Raw genomic sequence first — 24,534 nt, 5'->3', positions numbered from 1 at the left:
CAAAAGAAGCAGCTGAGAATCTAATAAACTCAAGATCTAGTGGGGTCTGAGAGCCTCAAAAGTGAGGAAAATTTTTCAGTAGTTGTAAAATAGTGAGAGTGAGGGAGATAAAAAATTAGAGCTTAAGGCTTACCAAATGTGATACTAATAAATTCTCCCAAGCATTACTTAAGAGCTTTACCTTTAGAATGGGGAGTGAAATGGGAAAAAATAAACCATCTCATTTAATCAACACAATCTCTGATTTGCATAAAACAATCTTCTCTTTTCCTAGATCCTAACGAAAGCAAAATAAATTGTCACTTGAAGAAGGTAACATATTTGGGATCTTGAATCAGTTTTATAATATACCATGCACAATATCTTAGACTAAGCAATATAAAACACAAAAACCAGAACTACTTCTTAGAAGGAAAAATGAAGATAAAGGGAGATTGTGAGGCAGGGAGGTAGAGCATGAGGGACAGGGAGAGAGAGAAGGAGAGTGCCCAATAACATGAACAAACATGGGAAATCCAAATATTTGCATTATCAGAAGTAATTTTTCAAATACTGTTGGTTCAAAATATTTATATTAAATAATAAGGTAGAGAATTTAATCATAATATTAAAAACATTGGAAAAAAATAATATTTAGTTCTAAAAAATAAAATTATTAAAATGAAAACACAAAAGATGGTTTAACAGCATACTAGACATAGACAAAGACAGGACCAGTGAACAGGAAGATAGATAAGAAAATGTCCAAATGGAAGGATGGAAAATCAAAAAATAAGAAGTAAAAATGAGACTTATGGAACATCTGACATAAGTTCCAACAAGTAAAATTTAAGTGTCAGAGGAAAAGAAAAGATAAAATAGGTTGAAAGAAACATTTAACGAGGTAGTAGTTGAGAATTTTTCAAAACTAATAAAAAAATCAAGCTACATATTTAATCAATGTGACAATGTGAAGCTAAATGATGGTTGTGTAAATTTAAATATCATAATGTATCTTTCCATAGAAATAAATACAAATGATCAAAAGAATTAAACTATATAAAAATCATGCGCTTATTATGACTAAAACACAGAGAATGTCTAAGCTTTAAATTATCTGAATTTGGGGCACCTGGGTGGCTCAGTGGGTTAAAGTCTCCACCTTTGGTTCAGGTAATGATCTCAGGGTCCTGGGATCCAGCCCCCATGGGGCTCTATGCTCAGCAGGGAGCCTGCTTCCTCCTTTCTTCCTGCCTGCCTCTCTGCCTACTTGTGATCTGTCTGTCAAATAAACAAATAAAATCTTTAAAAATTTTTCTTTAATTACCTGAATCAGGGGGGGGGAAATCCCACAAAATAAAGAAAACTCACCTTCATATTCCTGATGTAAATCTTTTCAGAAAGCTATAAAACTCCAGTGGAAACTGAGTAGAATTTCTCTGTGGTATAATCAGAAAGACAGAATCAAGAGTCTTTCTTTGGTTCTGTTACCCTCTCTAGCCACTATTTTCTTTTTTTTCATTTTGTTGTCAAACTTTCCAATCACTCTGTCTTCTTTCATTGCCAAATGTATTGAAGATTAATTCACCATATAATTCTTTTAAAGAAGTAATAGCAAAAGCAAAAAGTTTCTTTGTTTGTCACTCAGAGATATCATACAATTTGACATTCTCTTGTTAATTTTTATTTATCCCTCCATTTATTATACCTTCAAATATGTTATAATATCCTCTATACTAAAATGCATACATGTGCATGTGCGCATACACACACAAACACAGCCTTCCTTTGGTCTTGCTACCTTTTCTGGTCACTATTTTTTTAAATTTTGTTGTCAATCTTTACAATCACTCATTCTTCTTTCATTGCCAAATATATTCATGATTGAAAATTTTCATCTATTTTTCCCTTTTTACCACTTTACCATTTTTCATTTTTTACCATGACTACTGAAACTGCCTTTCCAAAATTTCCATAATTTGCTAATCATCCAATATGATGCGTTTCCTGAATCCATTCTTATTAGCTGGTAGGTTAGTTAGGGTTTTTGACAGTTTGACACTCCTTTTCAAAACTCTTCTCCATTTGGTTATTTTAAATCTAATTTCCTGAACCCGAAGTCATTTAACATTTGATTTTGTCTCATATATATTCCAGTCACTAGGTTAAAATAGAGAATAATCACAACAAATGGAAGTTTCTTTTTTTAAAATTTTATTTATTTTTTTAAATTTATTTTTTATTTATTTTCAGCATAACAGTATTCATTATTTTTGCACCACACCCAGTGTTCCATGCAATCCATGCCCTCTATAATACCCACCACCTGGTACCCCAACCTCCTATTCCCCCGCCACTTAAAACCCCTCAGATTGTTTTTCAGAGTCCATTGTCTCTCATGATTCACATCCCCTTCCAATTTTCCCCAACTCCCTTCTCCTCTCTATCTCACCATGTCCACCATGCTATTTGTTATGCTCCACAAATAAGTGAAACCATATGATAATTGACTCTCTCTGCTTGACTTATTTCACTCAGCATAATCTCTTCCAGTCCCATCCATGTTGCTACAAAAGTTGGGTATTCGTCCTTTCTGATGGAGGCATAATACTCCATAGTGTATATGGACCACCTTTTCTTTACCCATCCATCCATCCGTTGAAGGGCATCTTGGCTCTTTCCACAGTTTGGCGACCGTGGCCATTGCTGCTATAAACATTGGGGTACAGATGGCCCTTTTTTTCACTATGTCTGTATCTTTGGGGTAAATACCCAGCACTGCAATTGCAGGGTCATAGGGAAGTTTGTTTGGGCTCTGCAGCCAGACTGAGGCTCCTCTCTGAGAGGGAGATCAGGGTGCAGTTTGCTTTCGTCTAAACCTACAAAAACCATCAAAAGCAGTCAAGACAAGAGAGAAAAACAAAAGTGAACAAATATTAAAACCTCCAGAGAACAAAAGCCTGAAAAAAACAGTTTCATCGGAGCCCACCCCCTTGAGGGTGGTGGGAGGACTTAACTGAGAGAACATCATTGACTGAAAACCCACGTGGCAGGCCCCTCCCCCAGAAAACCAACCAGAAAAGGAAAAAAAAAAAAAGACGACAAGAGAACAACCACCACTACTTCATAGGACAATTTTTATTATTAATTTGATCCCACTATTCTGGCTATTTTTTATATAGTTAATTTTTTATTACTATATAGATAATTTTTTTTTAATTTTTTATTTTTGATAAACTTATATTTTATCCCCAGGGGTACAGGTCTGTGAATCACCAGGTTTACACACTTCACAGCACTCACCAAATCACATACCCTCCCCAATGTCCATAATCCCACCCCCTTCTCCCAAACCCCCTCCCCCCGGCAACCCTCAGTTTGTTTTGTGAGATTAAGAGTCACTTATGGTTTGTCTCCCTCCCAATCCCATCTTGTTTCATTTATTCTTCTTCTACCCACTTAAGCCTCCATGTTGTATCACCACTTCCTCATATCAGGGAGATCATATGATAGTTGTCTTTCTCTGCTTGACTTATTTCGCTAAGCATGATACGCTCTAGTTCCATCCACGTTGTTGCAAATGGCAAGATTTCATTTCTTTTGATGGCTGCATAGTATTCCATTGTGTATATATACCACATCTTCTTGATCCATTCATCTGTTGATGGACATCTAGGTTCTTTCCGTAGTTTGGCTATTGTGGACATTGCTGCTATAAACATTCGGGTGCATGTGCCCCTTTGGATCACTACATTTGTATCTTTAGGGTAAATACCCAATAGTGCAATTGCTGGGTCATAGGGCAGTTCTATTTTCAACATTTTGAGGAACCTCCATGCTGTTTTCCAGAGTGGCTGCACCAGCTTGCATTCCCACCAACAGTGTAGGAGGGTTCCCCTTTCTCCGCATCCTCGCCAGCATCTGTCATTTCCTGACTTGTTGATTTTAGCCATTCTGACTGGTGTGAGGTGATATCTCATTGTGGTTTTGATTTGTATTTCCCTGATGCCGAGTGATATGGAGCACTTTTTCATGTGTCTGTTGGCCATCTGGATGTCTTCTTTGCAGAAATGTCTGTTCATGTCCTCTGCCCATTTATTGATTGGATTATTTATTCTTTGGGTGTTGAGTTTGCTAAGTTCTTTATAGATTCTGGACACTAGTCCTTTATCTGATATGTCGTTTGCAAATATCTTCTCCCATTCTGTCAGTTGTCTTTTGATTTTGTTAACTGTTTCCTTTGCTGTGCAAAAGCTTTTGATCTTGATGAAATCCCAGTAGTTCATTTTTTCCCTTGCTTCCCTTGCCTTTTGCGTTGTTCCTAGGAAGATGTTGCTGCGGCAGAGGTCGAAGAGGTTGCTGCCCGTGTTCTCCTCAAGGATTTTGATGGATTCCTTTCGTACATTGAGGTCCTTCATCCATTTTGAGTCTATTTTTGTGTGTGGTGTAAGGGAATGGTCCAATTTCATTTTTCTGCATGTGGCTGTCCAATTTTCCCAGCACCATTTATTGAAAAGGTTGTCTTTTTTCCATTGGACATTCTTTCCTGCTTTGTCGAAGATGAGTTGACCATAGATTTGAGGGTCTATTTCTGGGCTCTCTATTCTGTTCCATTGATCTATGTGTCTGTTTTTGTGCCAGTACCATGCTGTCTTGATGATGACAGCTTTGTAATAGAGCCTGAAGTCCGGAATTGTGATGCCACCAACGTTGGCTTTCTTTTTCAATATCCCTTTGGCTATTCGAGGTCTTTTCTGGTTCCATATAAATTTTAGCATTATTTGTTCCATTTCTTTGAAAAAGATGGATGGTACTTTGATAGGAATTGCATTAAATGTGTAGATTGCTTTAGGTAGCATAGACATTTTCACAATATTTATTCTTCCAATCCAGGAGCATGGAATATTTTTCCATTTCTTTGTGTCTTCCTCAATTTCTTTCATGAGTACTTTATAGTTTTCTGAGTATAGATTCTGTGCCTCTTTGGTTAGGTTTATTCCTAGGTATCTTACGGTTTTGGATGCAATTGTAAATGGGATTGACTCCTTAATATCTCTTTCTTCTGTCTTGCTGTTGGTGTAGAGAAATGCAACTGATTTCTGTGCATTGATTTTATATCCTGACACTTTACTGAATTCCTGTATAAGTTCTAGCAGTTTTGGAGTGGAGTCTTTTGGGTTTTCCACATATAGTATCATATCATCTGCGAAGAGTGATAATTTGACTTCTTCTTTGCCGATTTGGATGCCTTTAATTTCCTTTTGTTGTCTGATTGCTGAGGCTAGGACCTCTAGTACGATGTTGAATAGCAGTGGTGATAATGGACATCCCTGCCGTGTTCCTGACCTTAGCGGAAAAGCTTTCAGTTTTTCTCCATTGAGAATGATATTTGCAGTGGGTTTTTCATAGATGGCTTTGATGATATTGAGGTATGTGCCCTCTATCCCTACACTTTGAAGAGTTTTGATCAGGAAGGGATGTTGTACTTTGTCAAATGCTTTTTCAGCATCTATTGAGAGTATCATATGGTTATTGTTCTTTCTTTTATTGATGTATTGTATCACATTGACTGATTTGCGGATGTTGAACTAACCTTGCAGCCCTGGAATAAATCCCACTTGGTCGTGGTGAATAATCCTTTTAATGTACTGTTGAATCCTATTGGCTAGTATTTTGTTGAGTATTTTCGCATCTGTGTTCATCAAGGATATCGGTCTATAGCTCTCTTTTTTGGTGGGATCCTTGTCTGGTTTTGGGATCAAGGTGATGCTGGCCTCATCAAATGAGTTTGGAAGTTTTCCTTCCATTTCTATTTTTTGGAACAGTTTCAGGAGATAGGAATTAGTTCTTCTTTAAATGTTTGGTAGAATTCCCCCGGGAAGCCGTCTGGCCCTGGGCTTTTGTTTGTTTGGAGATTTTTAATGACTGTTTCAATCTCCTTACTGGTTATGGGTCTGTTCAGGCTTTCTTATATAGATAATTTTTTAACCTATTTACCGTCACAGTGAGATGTCCAGTACATCAAATTCCATAATAACATTCTAACCTGAACTTTTGATACATACACCTGTGTTTTCCTTTTGCATTTCTATTTTTTAAATTTCTTTTTTTTAATTTTAGTTTAGTTTAGTTTATTCCTTTTTTTAATTTTTATTTTCTAATATTCATATAGAGTTAAACTTCAAGGTAATCCCCTTTCCCCAATCAATGCCACCCCTATAGGTAAACCAATTCCTAATCCCCCCTTATCTTAGGAAACTTGAGTCCTTTAACAAAGATATCAAGATACATCCAGGAAGAATCAAAACATTCTTCCTCAACCACACTGAGAATGTACAACCACTCTCCCATCTTTTTCTTCCACCAGTATTTCTGTGTTTTTGTGTTTGTCCTGATAGTATATAAATCTACATACTGGTTCACAAATCAGGACTCAACATATACCAAAGACTGAGATTATTCCCTGCACATTCTCAGATCACAGCGCTTGGGATCTGGAGCTCAATCACAAGGAAAAGTTCGGAAAGAACTCAAACACCTTGAAGCTAAAGACCACCTTGCTTAAGAAATCTTGGATCAACCAGGAGATCAAGGAAAACTGAAACAATTCATGGAAACCAATGAGAATGAAGACACTTCGATCCAAAACCTATGGGAGACAGCAAAGGCAGCCCTAAGGGGGAAATACATAGCCATCCAAGCCTCTCTCAAAAAAAAAAAAAAAATTGAAAAATCCAGAATACACCAGTTGTCTCTACACCTTAAAGTACTGGAGAATCAACAACAAATCAAACCAACTCCACACATCAGAAGGGAAATCATCAAGATTAGAGCTGAGATCGATGAGGTAGAAACCAGAAACACAGTAGAACGTATCAAAGAAACTAGAAGCTGGTTTTTTGAAAGAATCAATAATATCGATAAACCATTGGTGACACTAATCCAAAAGAAAAAAGAGAAAGCTCAAATACATAAAATTATGAATGAAAACGGAGAGATCACAATGAACACCAAGGAAGTAGAAACAATCAGCAGAAGTTATTATCAACAGTTATATGCCAATAAGCTAAACAACCTAGATGAAATGGATGCATTCCTGGAAACTATAAACTACCAAAATTGAACCAGGAAGAAATTGACAACCTGAATTGACCAATACCTAGTAAAGAGATTGAAGCAGTGATCAAAAACCTCCCAAAAAACAAAAGCGCAGGACCTGAGGGATTCCCCAGAGAATTCTACCAACCTTTCAAAGAAGAAATAACACCTATTCTCCTGAAGCTGTTTCAAAAAATTGAAGCAGAAGGAAAACTTTATGACTCTTTCAAGAAGCCAGCATTACCCTGATCCCCCAACCAGGCAAAGACCTTACCAAAAAGGAGAATTTCAGACTAATATCACTGATGAATATGGATGCTAAGATTCTCAACAAGATCCTAGCAAACAGGATCCAACAGCACATTAAAAAGATTATCCACCATGACGAGGTGGGATTCATCCCTGGGCTACAAGGATGGTTCACCATTCGCAAATCAATCAATGTGATAGAACAAATTAGTAAGAGAAGAGAGAATAACCACATGGTCCTCTCAATTGATGCAAAAAAAGCATTTGACAAAATCCAGCATCGTTCCTGATTAAAACACTTCAAAGTATAGGGATAGCGGGAACATTCTTGAACCTCATCAAATCTATCTATGAAAGACCCACAACAAATGTCATCCTCAATGGGTAAAAGCTTGCAGCCTTCCCGTTGAGATCAGGAACAAGACAAGGATGCCCACTCTCACCACTCTTGTTCAACATAGTATTAGAAGTCTAGAAACAGCAATCAGACAACAAAGAGAAATAAAAGGTAGCCAAATTGGCAATGAAGAAGTCAAACTCTCTCTCTTCGCATATGACATGATTCTTTATATGGAAAACCCAAAAGACTCCACCCCTAAACTACTAGAACTCATACAGCAATTCAGCAACGTGGCAGGATACAAAGTCAATGTGCAGAAATCAGTGGCTTTCTTATACACTAACAATGAAAATACAGAAAAGGAAATTAGAGAATCGATTCCATTTACTATAGCACCAAGAACCATAAGGTACCTGGGAATAAACCTAACCAAAGAGGTAAAGGATCTGTACTCAAGGAACTACAGAACACTCATGAAAGGAATTGAAGAAGATAGAAAAAGATGGAAGACCATTCCATGCTCTTGGATCGGAAGAATAAACATTGTTAAAATGTCTATACTGCCTAGAGCAATCTATACTTTTAATGCCATTCCCATCAAAATTCCAACAGTATTCTTCAAAGAGCTGGGCAAATAATCTAAAAATTTGCATGGAGTCAGAAGAGACCCCGAATCATTAAGGAAATGTTGAAAAACAAAAATAAAACTGGGGGCATCAGGTTACCTGATTTCAAGCTTTACTACAAAGCTGTGATCACCAAGACAGCATGGTACTGGCGTAAAAACAGACACATAGAGATCCTGCGCCGGAGGAGACGCGCGCAGCGAACATTGTCTTCTGCGCCGGCTCCTCCAAGCGGGTTCTCTCTGGGCACAATGGCAACTCAAGGAAAAACTGATTGCACCAGTTGCAGAAGAAGATGCAGCCGTCCCAGACAATAAGATTACTGTAGTGGGTGTTGGACAAGTTGGTATGGCCTGTGCCATCAGCATTCTGGGAAAGTCCCTGGCTGATGAACTTGCCCTTGTGGATGTTTTGGAAGATAAACTCAAAGGAGAAATGATGGATCTGCAGCATGGAAGCTTATTTCTTCAGACACCTAAAATAGTGGCAGATAAAGATTACTCTGTGACTGCCAATTCTAAGATTGTGGTGGTGACTGCGGGAGTCCGCCAGCAGGAGGGAGAGAGCTGGCTCAATCTGGTGCAGAGGAATGTTAATGTCTTCAAATTCATTATTCCACAGATAGTCAAGTACAGTCCTGATTGTATCATAATTGTGGTTTCCAACCCAGTGGATATTCTCACATACGTTACCTGGAAACTAAGTGGACTACCCAAGCACCGTGTGATCGGAAGTGGGTGTAATCTGGATTCTGCAAGATTTCGCTATCTTATGGCTGAAAAACTTGGCATTCATCCCAGCAGCTGTCATGGATGGATTTTGGGAGAACATGGTGATTCAAGTGTGGCTGTGTGGAGTGGAGTGAATGTGGCAGGCGTTTCTCTTCAGGAACTGAATCCAGATATGGGAACAGACAATGACAGTGAAAATTGGAAGGAAGTGCATAAGATGGTGGTGGAAAGTGCCTATGAAGTCATCAAGCTAAAAGGATATACCAACTGGGCTATTGGATTAAGTGTGGCTGATCTCATTGAATCCATGTTGAAAAATCTATCCAGGATTCATCCAGTGTCAACAATGGTGAAGGGGATGTATGGCATTGAGAACGAAGTCTTCCTGAGCCTTCCTTGTATCCTGAACGCTCGGGGCTTAACCAGTGTGATCAACCAGAAGCTGAAAGATGATGAAGTTGCTCAGCTCAAGAAAAGTGCAGATACCTTGTGGGACATCCAGAAGGACCTAAAAGATCTGTGACTCCTGGCTTCTAGGCTGTAGAAATTTAAAACTGCAATGTGATTAACTGTGAGCTGTTAGTTTTCATCCATATACATGGATCGCAGTTTGCTTTTATCTTCCTAAATATGTGAATCTGGGCTCACAGAATCAAAGCCCGTGCTTGGTTTAATGCTTGCAATATGAGCCCTTGAACAAATAAAATTAACTATTGTAGTGTGAAAAAAAAAAAAAACAGACACATAGACCAGTGGAACAGATTAGAGAGCCCAGATATGGACCCTCAACTCTATGGTCAATTAATCTTCAACAAAACAGGAAAAAATATACAGTGGAAAAAAGACAGTCTCTTCAATAAGCGGTGCTGGGAAAAATGGGCAGCTATATTTAGAAGAATGAAACTCGACCATTCTCTTACACCGTACACAAATATAAACTCAAAATGGATAAAAGACCTCAACGTGAGACAGGCATCCATCAGAATCCTAGAGGAGAACATAGGCAGTAATCTCTTTGATATCAGCCACAGCAACTTCTTCCAAGATATGTCTCCAAAGGCAAAGGAAACAAAAGCGAAGATGAACTTTTGGGACTTCATCAAAATCAAAAGCTTCTGTACAGCAAAGGAAACAGTCAAGAAAACAAGGAGGCAACTCACGGAATGGGAGAAGATATTTGCAAATGAAAGTACAGACAAAAGGTTGATATCCAGGATCTATAATGTACTCCTCAAACTCAACCCACACAAAACAGACAATCATATAAAAAAATGGGCAGAAGATATGGACAGACACTTCTCCAATAAAGACATACAAATGGCTATCAGACACATGAAAAAATGTTCATCATCACTAGCCATCAGGGATATTCAAATTAAAACATTGAGATATCACCTTACACCAGTTAGAATGGCCAAAATTAGCAAGACAAGAAACAACATGTGTTGGATAAGATGTGGAGAAAGGGGAACCCTCTTCCACTGTTGGTGGGAATGCAAGTTGGTGCAGCCTCTTTGGAGAACAGTGTGGAGATTCCTCAAGAAATTAAAAATAGAACTTCCCTATGACCCTGCCATTGCACTCCTGGGTATTTACCCCAAAGATACAGATGTCGTGAAAAGAAGGGCCATCTGTACCCCAATGTTTATAGCAGCAATGGCCACAGTCGCCAAACTGTGGAAAGAACCAAGATGCCCTTCAACGGATGAATGGATAAGGAAGATGTGTATGAAGATGTGGTCCATATACACTATGGAGTATTATGCCTCCATCAGAAAGGATGAATACCCATCTTTTGTAGCAACATGGACGAGACTGGAAGAGATTATGCTGAGTGAAATAAGTCAAGCAGAGAGAGTTAATTATCATATGGTTTCACTTATTTGTGGAGCATAACAAAAAGCATGGAGGACATGGGGAGTTAGAGAGAAGGGGCATGGGGTAAATTGAAAGGAGAGGTGAATCATGAGAGACAATGGACTCTGAAAAACAATCTGAGGGGTTTGAAGTTGTGAGGGTGTGGGAGGTCGTGTACAAGGTGTTGAGTATTATACAGAACACAGATTGCATATAGCACTGGGTGTGGTGAAAAATAATGATACTGTTATGCTGAAAATAAATAAATGAAAAAAAATAAATAATATAATATAACATAAAATCTGGAATAAATTACAATTAATTCATTTAGATAATTTATTGTGGATCAATTATCTTAAAAGAGTGCTCTTTTCTGAGACAACATAATTTTACTTGCCAAATATTCTATTTTAAACTAAACTTTTATATTAAAGCATAACATATCTGCCGAGAAATACACTAATTATAGGTGTACCGTTCAATGAATTTTCACATCCTAAGTATAGCCATGTGGTCAACACCCATCTTAAGAAAAAGAAAATTGTCAGCATCCCTGAAACCCACCCCTTATCTTTTCTTTATCCCTAAACACCTTGAGGGGTGGCAACATTATGAGATAGTTTATTTTCTTTAAGGCATATACAAAGGATAAGGGGGAAGAAAACATTAAAGAGAGGTCTGTTTGTGGCCTATTGCCTTGGTAGTCAGTACACATAACTCCATACTAGTTGCCAGGACTTGACCTAGACTGAATTAATTCCTCCTTCCCTGACCTTCATTGCTAAAATGATATGTCCCAATCAGGCTGAATATCAGAAATTTTGGCAGAAATCTTGGTCAAATATGTTCTGTCTCTCCTTTTATATTTGAGTGGGGCAGTAACCCTGGAAGATTTTTGTCATCATCTTAGGATAATAAGTGGAGACTTTCTCAAGATAAGTGTGGCACCTAGAAAAATAAATTTAAAATGAAAAAAGAAAGGAAAAAACCCCAGATTTCTTCTATGTTAAACCGTTGGATAAATCATATTCTGAATTCAGCCCTTATCAATTACAATAGCAATAAATGTATTTTTAAATAGTTTGAGATGGGTTTTTGTTACTTGAAACTGTCAAAATGATGTTTCTTATCCCATGCTGTAATTTAAATGTTAAGAGTTAACCATTCCTTGATGTTTATATGGTATACATCTGTAAAACCATATGTGCCAGATCTTTATAAATTAAAAAAAAAAAACAATATAGTATTTCTTTTTAAAAAATTTTTATTTATTTTTTATTTTCAGCATAAGTATTCATTATTTTTGCACCACACCCAGTGCTCCATACAATCCGTGCCCTCTATAATACCCACCACCTGGTACCCCGACCTCCCACCCCCCACCCCTTCAAAACCCTCAAATTGTTTTTCAGAGTCCATAGTCTCTCATATTTCTTATGGTTTTCAGTCTCTTTATATTTCTGCTTTTTTTTTTTAATTGGTAACTCAGAATTTTTAAAAACTTGTTTTTGGAAATTGGAAGGGGAGGTGTACTATGAGAGACTATGGACTCTGAAAAATGATCTGAGGGTTTTGAAGGGGCGGGGGGGGTGGGAAGTCGGAGGAACCAGGTGGTGGGTATTAGAGAGGGCATGGATTGCATGGAGCACTGGGTGTGGTGCAAAAACAATGAATAGTGTTACGCTGAAAAGAAATTAAAAAAAAATTGGTTTTTGCCTCTAGAAATTCAACATTTTTTTTCTAAGTGAGCACATGATATTCTCTTATAATTTTTAAGCTGTTCTCTATCATACGATATATTCTTGTTATCTGTTTTTTTGTTTTTGTTTTGTTTTCTTTTGTTTTTTTACTTTACCAAGCTCTTAGAATCTAATATCAATGGTTCATTAACACTTGATTTCACTGAAATAAAGACACTTCTAAGGAAGAAACAGAAAGGAGAAGAATGCCTGGGTCACTCAGTAAGTGAAATGTCTGCCTTCCACTCAAGTCATCCCAGGGTTCTTAGATCAAGTCCTGCATGCTTTGCGGAGAACCTGCGGCTCCCTCTGCTTGTACCCTTGCTCTCTCTCTGAACAATTAATAAATAAAATCTTTTAAAAAAAAAGAAATAGGAAGGACAGTGGGGTAAGGATGTAGTAGGCTTTAAATGCTCATCTAGAGAATTTGGAATTTATTTAATGGATATATGAAACCAATTTACTTTGGAAAATTCATCAGTTAGTAGAATACAAGATGTATTTGATTCTAGGGTATGAAAAAATTAGAAAGGTATTGTGATAATAATACAAACAGAATTGAATGACATACTAGACTAGCAAGAATGACAATGGCAGTGAAAATATAGAGATATGAAAGATGATTGAAAAAATGAACTTGATGAGTGATCATCCTGAGAAAACAAGGAGGATAAAAGAAGTCAAAGCTGATTTTCTATTTTTAGGTCATGATGTTTAGGGAAAATGGCAGTGGTATTTCCAGGAATGAGGTCCCTATAGTTAAAAATTATTTGTGGAGTAAAATTAACTAAATTAGTCCACTTTGAGACATAAGCTAAGTGTTCTATCACAAATATTGCAGTGATGTGGACGGAGGCAGGGAGTATTATGCTAAGCAAAATCAGTCAATCAGAGAAAGACAAATACTATATGATTTCACTCATATGTGGAGTTTAAGAAAAAAAAAAGCAGATGAACATAGGGAAAGGGGAGAAAAAAGAGAGAGAGGAAAGTAAACCATATGAGACTCTTAACCATAGAGAACAAACCGAGAGTGGATGGAGGGAGGTAATCAGGGGATGGGCTAAATGGGTGATGAGCAAAAATAATGAATACTGTTATGCAGAAAATAAATAAAAAATAAATTAAAAAAAGCAATTGCCATTAAAAAAAAAAAAGAAGAGCACTTGTGATGAGCTCTGTGTGTTATATGTAAGTAATGAATCACATAATTCTACACCTGAAGCCAATTTTACCATATATGTTAATTAACTAAAGTTTAAATAAAATATTGAATAAAATATCCAGAAAAAAATGAAAATGTAGGATTCAAGCTTAGAAATAGTGATCAGTTGTCTGATAACTTTTTTCTCCTTTTTTTAAAAAAAGTATCTACAATTAGCCAACATATAGTGCATCATTAGTTTCAGATGAAATGTTCAACCATCAATTGCATATAACACCTAATGCTTATCACATCACATGCCATCCTTACTGCCCATCACCTAGTTATCACACCCCCCACCCACATCCCCTTCTGATGCAACCCTCAGTTTGTTTTCCATAGTTAAGAGTCTCTCATGTTTTTTTTACCCTCTGATTTCTTCTCAGCACTGTTTCTTATATTCTACAAATGAGTGAAACTGTATGATAATTGTATTTCTCTGTTTGATTAATTTCACTTAGTGTAATCACTTAGTGTAATTTCACTTAGTTCCTTCCACATCAGTGCAAATGGTGAATATTCATCCTTTCTGGTAACTGAGTAATATTCCATTGTATATAGGGACCATATCTTATTTATCCATTCATCTATTGAAGGACATCTTGGCTCCTTCCACAGTTTGACTATTATGGACATTGCTGTTATGAACATTGTGGTGCATGTGACCCATCATATCACTACACCTGTATCTTTGGTGTAAATACCCAGTAGTGCAATTGCTGGGTCATGGGGCAGTTCTAGTTTTAACTTCTTGAGTAACCTCCATACTGTTTTCCAGAGTGGCTGTACCAGCTTGCATTCCCACCCAGTGTAAGAGGGTTAGTCTTGGCTAATTCTTTTTCCACATCCTGAACACCAATTTTTATTTCCTGTCTTATTAATTTTAGCCATTCTGGCTGATGTAAGATGGTATCTCATTGATGTTTTGATTTGTATTTCCCTGATGACATGTGATGTTGAGCATTTTTTTATGTGTCTGTTTTCTATTTGTATGTCTTCTTTGGAGAAGCATTTGTTCACATCTTCCACCCATTTCTTGACTGGATTATTTGCTTTTTGGGTGTTGAGTTCCATATGTTCTTTACATATCTTGGATACTAGTCCTTTATGAGATATGGTATTTTCAAATATCGTTTACCATTCTGTAGGTTGCCTTTTAGTTTAGTTGTCAGATAACTTTCAAGGTAGGCTAGATATAACTGATAGTTTGGCCAAGGAACTTAAATGAGATCCTTAAAGAATAACACATAAATAAAGAAGGAAGAACAACAAACTAACTTTGAGGAATATTAAGATGTTGCAGATATTTGCATTGATTCTGCTTAAACCACCTGTTCCTTGATTCCACACTACAGAAAGATAGCATATTTGTTTCTTTTCTGTGTAATACCATGAGACTTTGACTTACATTACAAATCCTAACTCTGTCATTCATTCCACTTACGTCTTCTTCTGTGGAATTACAGACCAATCTTCTTGATGAACACAGATGCAAAAATTCTCACCAAAATACTGGCCAATAGGATCCAACAGTACATTAACAAATAGCATGGAGGACATGGGGAGTTAGAGAGGAGAATGGAGTTGGGGGAAATTCGAAGGGGAGGTGAACCATGAGAGACTATGGACTCTGAAAAACAATCTGAGGGTTTTGAAGGGGCGGGTGATGGGAGGTCTGGGTACCAGGTGGTGGGTATTATAGAAGGGCACGGATTGCATGGAGTGGTGCAAAAATAATGAATATTGTTATGCTGAAAATAAAAAATAAATTTAAAAAAGAGGATTATTCACCAAGACCAAGTGGGATTTATTCCAGGGCTGCAAGGTTGGTTCAACATCTGCAAATCTATCAATGTGATATAATACATTAATAAAAGAAAGAATGAGAACCATATGATACTCTCAATAGATGCTGAAAAAGCATTTGACAAAGTGCAGCATCACTTCCTGATCAAAACTCTTCAAAGTGTAGGGATAGAGGGCACATACCTCAATATTATCAAAGAAATCTATGAAAAACCCACTGCAAATATCATTCTCAATGGAGAAAAACTGAAAGCTTTTCTGCTAAGGTCAGGAAAATGGCAAGGATGTCAGTTATCACCACTGCTGTTCAATATAGTACTAGAAGTCCTAGCCTCACCAATCAGACAACAAAAAGAAATTAAAGTCATCCAAATCAGCAAAGAAGAATTCAAACTATCACTTTTTGCAGATGATATGATACTATATGTGGAAAACCCAAAAGTCTCCACTCCAAAAATGCTAGAACTTGTACAGGAATTCAGTAAAGTGTCAGGATATAAAATCAATGCACAGAAATCAGTTGTATTTCTTCACACAAACAACAAGACAGAAGAAAGAGAAATTAAGGAGTCAGTCCCATTTACAATTGCACCCAAAACCATAGGATACCTAGGAATAAACCTAACCAAAGAGGCACAGAATCTATACTCAGAAAACTATAAAGTAATCATGAAAGAAATTGAGGAAGACACAAAGAAATAGAAAAATGTTCCATGCTCCTGGATTGGAAGAACAAATATTGTGAAAATGTCTATGCTACCTAAAGCAATCTACACATTTAATGCAATTACTACCAAAATCCCATCCATTTTTTTCAAAGAAATAGAGCAAACCATCCTAAAATTTATATGGAACCAGAAAATACCTCGAATAGCCAAAGGAATATTGAAAAAGAAAGCCAAAGTTGGTGGTACACAATTCCAGACTTCAAGCTCTATTACAAAGCTGTCATCATCGACATAGTATGGTACTGGCACAAAAACAGACACATAAATCAATGGAACAGAATAGAGAGCCCAGAAATGGACTCTCAACTCTATGGTCAACTAATCTTCGACAAAGCAGGAAAGAATGTCCAATGGAAAAAAGACAGCCTCTTCAACAAATGGTGTTGGGAAAATTGGACAGCCACATGCAGAAAAATGAAATTGGACCATTTCCTTACACCACATACAAAAATAGACTCAAAATGGATGAAGGACCTCAATGTGAGAAAGGAATCCATCAAAATCCTTGAGGAGAACCCAGGCAGCAAGCTCTTTGACCTCAACTGCAGCAACTTCTTCCTAGGAACATCGCCAAAGACAACAGAAGCAAGGGCAAAAATGACTTATAGGGATTTCATCAAGATCAAAAGCTTTTGCACAGCAAAGGAAACTGTGAACAAAACCAAAAGACAACTGACAGAATGGGAGAAGATATTTGCAAACAACATATCAGATAAAGAGGTAGTATCCAAAATCTATAAAGAGCTTAGCAAACTCAACACCCAAAGAACAAATAATCCAATCAAAGAAATGGGCAGAAGACATGAACAGACATTTCTGCAAAGAAGATATCCAGATGGCCAACAGACACATGAAAAAATGCTCCACATCACTTGGCATCAGGAAAATACAAATCAAAACCACAATGAGATACCACCTCACACCAGTCAGAATGGGTAAAATTAACAAATTAAGAAATGACAGATGCTGGCAAGGATGCGGAGAAAGGGGAACCCTCCTGCACTGTTGGTGGGAATGCAAGCTTGTGCAACCACTCTGGAAAACAGTGTGGAAGCTCCTCAAAAAACTGAAAATAGGCCTACCCTATAACCCAGCAATTGCACTACTGGGTATATATCCTAAAGATACAAACAGGGTCCTCCGAAGGGGCACGTGCACCCAAATGTTTATAGCAGAAATGTGCATAATAGCTAAACTATGGAAATAATCTAGATGTCCATCAACAGACGAATGGATAAAGAAGATGTGATATACATACACAATGGAATACTATGCAGCCATCAAAAGAAATGAAATCTTGCCATTTGCGATGGCATGGATGGAACTGGAGGGTATTATGCTTAGCGAAATAAGCCAATCAGAGAAAGACAACTATCATATGATCTCCCTGATATGAGGAAGTGGAGATGCAATGTGAGGGGGTTGGGGGGTAGGAAAGGAGAAAAAATTAAAGAGATGGGATTGGGAGGGAGACAAACTATAAAAGACTCAATCTCAAAAAACAGACTGAGGGTTGCTGGGGGGAGGCAGGATGGGAGAAAGTGGTGGGGATATGGACATTGGGGAGGGTATGTGTTATGATGAGTGCTGTGAAATGTGTAAACTTGGCGAGTCACAGACCTGTACCCCTGGGGATAAAAATATGTTATATGTTTATTGAAATTAATTAATTAAATAAATAAAAAGAAAAAGAAAAAAAAAACTTGTCCTTTGCTGACCTCTGTTTCTCTACAAGCATTGTTCCTAGGATGTTGGTCCACTTCCTTCTAAAAAGGAAAACCATTTCCTTTGCTGGATGCTCACTACAGATAATTGTCTTCCTTCTCGCAGGGTGTACAGAATGTGCACTTCTGGCAGTGATGTCTTATGACCACTATGTGGCTATCTTCAAGCCCCTGCATTATTCCACAGTCATGACCCAGAGGGTTTGTGTCCAGTTGGTCATAGTGTCTTGGATCAGTGGAGCATTTGTATGTTCAGTGGATAGTGCCTTTACACTGTGTCTTCCCTACCAGGGACAGAATATGTGAACCTCCTGCACTCCTGAAGCTGGCTTCAGGAGACACATACAAGGCTGAGATGGCCCTCTTTTCAATGGGTGTGATTATCCTGTTTGCATATCTCTCCCTCATCCTTGTCTCCTACTGGCATAATATCTCCACAGTGATTCAGATGCAGTTAGGGGAAGGGAAGCTCAAGGTCTTCTCTACCTGTAGCTCCCATCTCACTGTTGTGGTTCTCTACTATGGCTCTGGAATAATTTGCCTACAAGAGACCCAATTCCAAGACAATGAGTAAAAAGGATCAGGTCATCTCTGTGTTCTATTCAGTTATGACTTCCATGTTGAACCCCATCATTGCAGCCTGAGTAACAAGGAAGGGAAGGGAGCCCTCAGGAACCTGGTTAGAAGATAATCTACCTTCAGAGGTAGTGATTTCTGACATTTTTCTTAAGCGCTTGGAAGATTGTGATCGACAACAATACCTCTACTATTCTCATTCTTTCTTTCCCTAACTTTATATGCCTCAGTTGATTTTCTTTTCCACAAGTATTCATTAAATGCCTATTTTGTGCAAGTGTTGTGTCCAGGACATCACAATATGTATAAACCTTCATGCCTTTCTTAGAAGATTTCATTACCTCTGGGACAAGAGAGAGCTGTGTTCTGTCCTGAGAGGAGGTGCACTTTTTTGTTGTCTTATGCACTCTTTCTTCAGTTTTTCTGTGAGGGAAATATGTCAATGGAGAATAAAATCACCCTTGAAATGTTGGACCAAGAAAAAAATTTTGATTAACCTTCCTGAATATATTGCTAGCATCCTTCACCCGCTAAATGACATAGGGCCCCCAAGTTGTTATACAGTCACCTGTGAGCTTACTGTGGTTCTGCTGGTTAAGAAGCCAGAGTTTAGTTCAGACATAAGGGGGTCTTCTGGGACAGTGAGAAAGACCATGAGTGAGGAGAAAGTCAGAGGGAGAAGCAGACTCCCCATGGAGCTGGATGCCTGATGCGGGACTTGATCCTGGGATTCCGGGATCATGACCTGAGCCGAAGGCAGTCGTCCAACCAACTGAACCACCCAGGCGTCCCTTTGTGTGTCTTTAATTTCCATTTCTTATAAGGATACCACTCAGATTAGACTAGGGAACATCATAATGACCAATTTTAACTTAATCATCTCTTTAAAGGCCCTAACTCTTTTAGTTGGTTACATATGACTCTCCCTTAATAGTTTACCCCTCTCTTAGGTCACCTAAACCTACCAGGTAGTTCTATTGGCCTGAGTCACCTTTACAAAGAGTCTTGGCTAATTCTTCTCCATAGGATTCACATACGGCTAATTGGAGACATGCTTGATCCTATTTTGTTCAATTCTGGGATGTGGAATGCAGTGTCTTCTCTTCAACTAAGAAGACTATGTGAGTCCATAATTGACCTTTAGATTTTTTATTTGTGAAGAAGGTACTTGTTCTAACATTAGTCAAATTCCAGATAAGACACATGAAGTTTTCCTGGAGTACCTTTGAAACTGTTTTCACTTAAGGTAAGGGGAAGCACCTTATTTTCTCATGGAAGAAGGAGTAAATGACTCCCTTGAAACATATCTTCAGGATATTCCTCTCCACCACCTTTTGACTATCTCTCTTTTATACCATGAAAGGGTTTAGGGCTTAATGCCTATAAATTCTCTTTTGATCACTTCCATGGAAGTCCTCTCTCATGTTTAGAATTTGGAGGTACATGGAAAATACTGTCTTATCTTTGGAATTCAAATAATATTTCTATTCCACTACAATAGTGGAGATGCAATATCTACCTGAAATTCTAGGAAATTCGGTCAAGTAGTACAATTTAAAAATAATATACTATATTATATTTATTTATTCTCCATTAGAGTTATCATTCAACCATTTTTTAAATGGACTCTGCAAAACAATCTGAGGGTTTTGAAGGGGCGGGGTGGGGAGGTCAGGGTACCAGGTGGTGGGTATTATAGAGGGCACAGATTGCATGGAGCCCTAGGTGTGGTGCAAAAATAATGAATACTGTTATGCTGAAAATAAATAAAAAATAAATTAAAAAATATCTTCATCATTTTGTACATTCTAGTAAATTTATGACTATAACTCTGAGCACTCCTTTATCTTTTTTTAAATTTTTAATAACATATAATGTATTATTAGCCCCAGGGTACAGGTCTGTGAATTGCCAGGTTTACACACTTCACAGCACTCACCATAGCACATACCTTCCCCACTGTCCATAACCCCACCACCCTCCCCACATCCCTACCCCAGCAACCCTCAGTTTGTTTTATGAGAAAGAGTCTCTAATGGTTTGTCTCCCTCTCTATTCCATCTTATTTCATTTTTTTCTTCCCTATCCCCTAAAACCCCCACTTTGCCTCTCAACTTCCTCATATCATGAGCACTTCTTTATATTAAATATTGCTGTCTTATAATATAACACTTAGGGCAATGCCTTCCACATAATCTTTTGACCCTTATCATTTCAGGGCAGCTTGACTTCCAAGAGCCACTATCCACATATTTTGCATACAAACTTTCTTTGCCTGATATGATCAGTTTTGCTCACATGCCCAGAAGGCCAGAATGGCCCAGGGAATTAATGCCCCTGCAGCAACCAGAACTTAATTGATGACTGATGAAAGCTGGTGTACAAATACCCCAGGTCCCTCACACCCTAGGTGTGATGTCTCTGAGATACATGTTCTACTCTCTTTCTCAGAGTTGCCCAGGAGGATTAAGATCCAGTCGCCCACAGTGACTTGCTTAATGATACAACCTTTATTTGCTCTTTTGCTTTTCTGTTTCTCCTCCCCATCCTACTAATTTTTGCTGAAATAACTTCCTAAATAAACTCTTTTTCATTCAAGTCCTTGCTCAGGATCAACTTCTGAGGGACTCTAAACCGAGACACACTCATTGTTTCTAATTATGTTTTTCTTGCTACAAATTGTCTCGGATGCATGCTATCTGCCCAGTTCTTTGATGTTAATTGAAAACTGTGTCCTCTGGTTATTTGAGTGAAGGAGGTAGAAGAGGAGGTAAAAACTGTGGAAAGCTCTGACTGGGACTAGCTTCCGTACCACTGGATGATATTTTTCTATTTTATGGTCTGGAGAGTCTCTTTATTCTGGAATTAGACATAAATACAACTCAGTCTAAATTCTTTGGGTATGTCAAATTTTAAATTTGCAAATTTGAAAAAAAACTTGTTTTTTATATATATACCCTTTGTTAAATTATAGAGTTGGTGGACATTTTGTCTAAACCTTGACCTATAACTTTTCATATCTCTAGATTTTCCTGACCCAAAGTCAGTTTATAAAATACTTTTCTCTTCATAGATATTTTATTTGTTATTTGTTTACTGACTTACTGATTTCCAGACCAAATATTTAATCTAACAACAATTACAGAAGGTAAAGATACTATGTAGAGATTGTGAAATTGGATTATAGATAATTGTCACTATTTATTATTATTTAAAATTTTATTTTTATTTTTTTTTTAATTTTTTAAAACTTATTTATTTTCAGCATAACAGTATCATTATTTTTTCACCACACCCAGTGCTCCATGCAATCCGTGCCCTCTATAACACCCACCACCTGGTACCCCGACCTCCCACCGCCCGCCCCTTCAAAACCCTCAGATTGTTTTTCAGAGTCCATAGTCTCTCATGGTTCACCTCCTCTTCCAATTTCCCCCAACTCCCTTCTCCATTCTAACTCCCCATGTCCTCCACTCTATTTGTTATGCTCCACAAATAAGTGAAACCATATGATAATTGACTCTCTCTGCTTGACTTATTTCACTCAGCATAATCTCTTCCAGTTCCATCGATGTTGCTACAAAAGTTGGGTATTCATCCTTTCTGATGGAGGCATAATACTCCATAGTGTAGATGGACCACATCTTCCTTATCCATTCATCCGTTGAAGGGCATCTTGGTTCTTTCCACAGTTAGGCGACCATGGCCATTGCTGCTATAAATATTGCAGTACAGATGGCCCTTCTTTTCACTACATCTGAATCATTGGGGTAAATACCCAGTAGTACAATGGTAGGGTCATAGGGAAATTGTATTTTTAATTTCTTGAGGAATCTCCACACTGTTCTCCAAAAAGGCTGCACCAACTTGCATTCCCACCAGCAGAGTAAGAGGGTTCCCCTTTCTCCACATCTGCTCCAACACATGTTGTTATATTAGTTTTGAGTATAAGCATAGTGATTCCACAATTTTATACATTATTCTGTACTCACCACAATAAATATAGTCACCATCCATTACCATACAATGTTACTAAAATATTATTGATTATGTCTCTAATGCTATACTTTCCATCTCCCTGACTTGTTTACTTTACAAAGGAAAGTTTGTACCTCTTAATTCCCTTCACTTATGTTCCCATCCCCCAACTCCCTTCTCCTCTGGCAATCATCAAGTTTGTTTTCTGTATTTATGGGTCTATTTTTTAGTTTGTTTGTTCATCTGTTTTGCTTTTTAGATTCCACAAGCAAGTGAAATCATGCAGTATTTGTCTTTCTCTGTCTGACGTATTTCACTTAACACAGTACTCTCTAGGTCCATCCATTTTGTTGGAAATGACAAGATATCATTCTTTTTTATGGCATATATACATGCTAAATCATTTGTATCCATTCATCTATGGATGGACACGGGTTTATTCCATTATCTTAGCTCTTGTAAATAATGTTTTAGTAAACAATGGACATACATGTCTTTCCAAGTTAGTGTTTTCATTTATTTGGGTAAATACCCTTACTGGAATTACTGGATCACATGCTATTTCTATTTTTAGTTTTTTGAGAAAACTCCATATTGTTTTCCATAGTGGTTGCACCCATTTTACATTCCCACCAATAGTGTATGAGGGTTCCCTTTTCTCCACATCCTCACGAATACTTGTTATTTATTATTGTCTTGATACTAGCCATTCTGATTAGTGTGAGGTGATATCTTTTTGTGGTTTTGAATTGCATTGCCCTGATAATTTGTGATATTGACCATCTTTTCATGTGTCTGTTGGCTCTATGTCTACTTTGGAAAAATGTCATGCAATGCTGGAATTATCACAATCCTTGGTTTCAAGATATACTGCAAAGTCATAGTAACATGAGCAGTATAACTTTGGCCCCAAAATAGACATACAGGTCAATGAAACAGAATAGAGAGCCCAGAAATAAACTCACCTGATTAATCTATAACAAAAGAGGTATGAACATACAATGGGGGAAAAGACAGTCTTTTCATTTAATGGTTCTAGGAAAACTAGACAGCTAGATGCAAAAGAATGAAACCAGACCACTTTCTTACACTGAACACAGAAATATACTCAAATGGATTAGGAACCTAAATGTGAGACCTGACCACAAAACTCCTAAAAGAAACATAAGCCTTAGAAATATACTTATGGATATGTCTCTTCAGGAAAGGGAAACAAAAGCAAAAATAATCTACTGGGATTACACCGAAAAAAAAGCTTCTTTACCATGGCAGAAACCATCAACAAAACAAAAGGCAGCCTAGTGAATGGGAGAAGATTACTCCAAATGATATATTCAACAGGTGTGTTAATATCAAAAAATATATAAAGAACTTATACAGCTCAATACCAAAAAAGAAAAAACACACAACCAAACAACCCTCTGATTAAAAAATGGACTGAGGACCTGAGAAGACAGTTTTTCATATATGTTTTAGTTGGGATTTGAGAGGACCTTTGGTGGACACTTCCATTCATATTTAGGAAACATTGATTGGGTACCAATCCCATACAGTTACTCTGCTAGAAGCTTGAAATATGATTGGGAACAAAACAGGCCTACTTCCTGCCCTTCTGGACTTATATGTTAGTGTAGTATGCTACAAGATTAACCCAGAGATCAGAAGGAAAAATAAATTATTTATGTTAATATGGAACAGACAAAGCTTAGAAGGAGTAATATGGGAATTTAGTGAGTTTAAAACAAACTGAGATAATAAGAGATGAGGAAGGAAACTATATCATACTCAAAGGGTCTGTTCAACAAGAAGATTTAACAATTTCAAATATCTATGCCCCCAACGTGGGAGCAGCCAACTATATAAACCAATTAATAACAAAATCAAAGAAACACATCAACA

General features: G+C 37.5%; 1 protein-coding gene and 1 pseudogene across 1 annotated transcript; both read left to right on the top strand.

Annotated features, from left to right (window-relative positions):
• The first annotated feature begins 8,531 nt into the window (after positions 1-8,531).
• On the top strand, positions 8,532-9,760 carry LOC132023450 (L-lactate dehydrogenase B chain-like). The gene has a single exon (XM_059409134.1). The coding sequence runs from the start codon at positions 8,641-8,643 to the stop codon at positions 9,544-9,546; it is 906 nt and encodes a 301-aa protein (XP_059265117.1). The 5' UTR covers positions 8,532-8,640; the 3' UTR covers positions 9,547-9,760.
• Positions 9,761-15,489: 5,729 nt separating this feature from the next.
• Positions 15,490-18,772, top strand: LOC132012425 (olfactory receptor 2D3-like; annotated as a pseudogene).
• Positions 18,773-24,534: the final 5,762 nt, after the last annotated feature.

Source organism: Mustela nigripes, chromosome 1 (assembly GCF_022355385.1).
Source record: "Mustela nigripes isolate SB6536 chromosome 1, MUSNIG.SB6536, whole genome shotgun sequence".
NCBI lineage: Eukaryota > Metazoa > Chordata > Mammalia > Carnivora > Mustelidae > Mustela > Mustela nigripes.
Note: the sequence above shows the minus strand (reverse complement) of the source record. Positions and strands in the feature narration are given on the sequence as shown.

Coding starts and splice junctions, on each gene's coding strand:
- LOC132023450 (XM_059409134.1), top strand. CDS start 8,641: ATGGCCTGTGCCATCAGCATTCTGGGAAAGTCCCTGGCTGATGAACTT.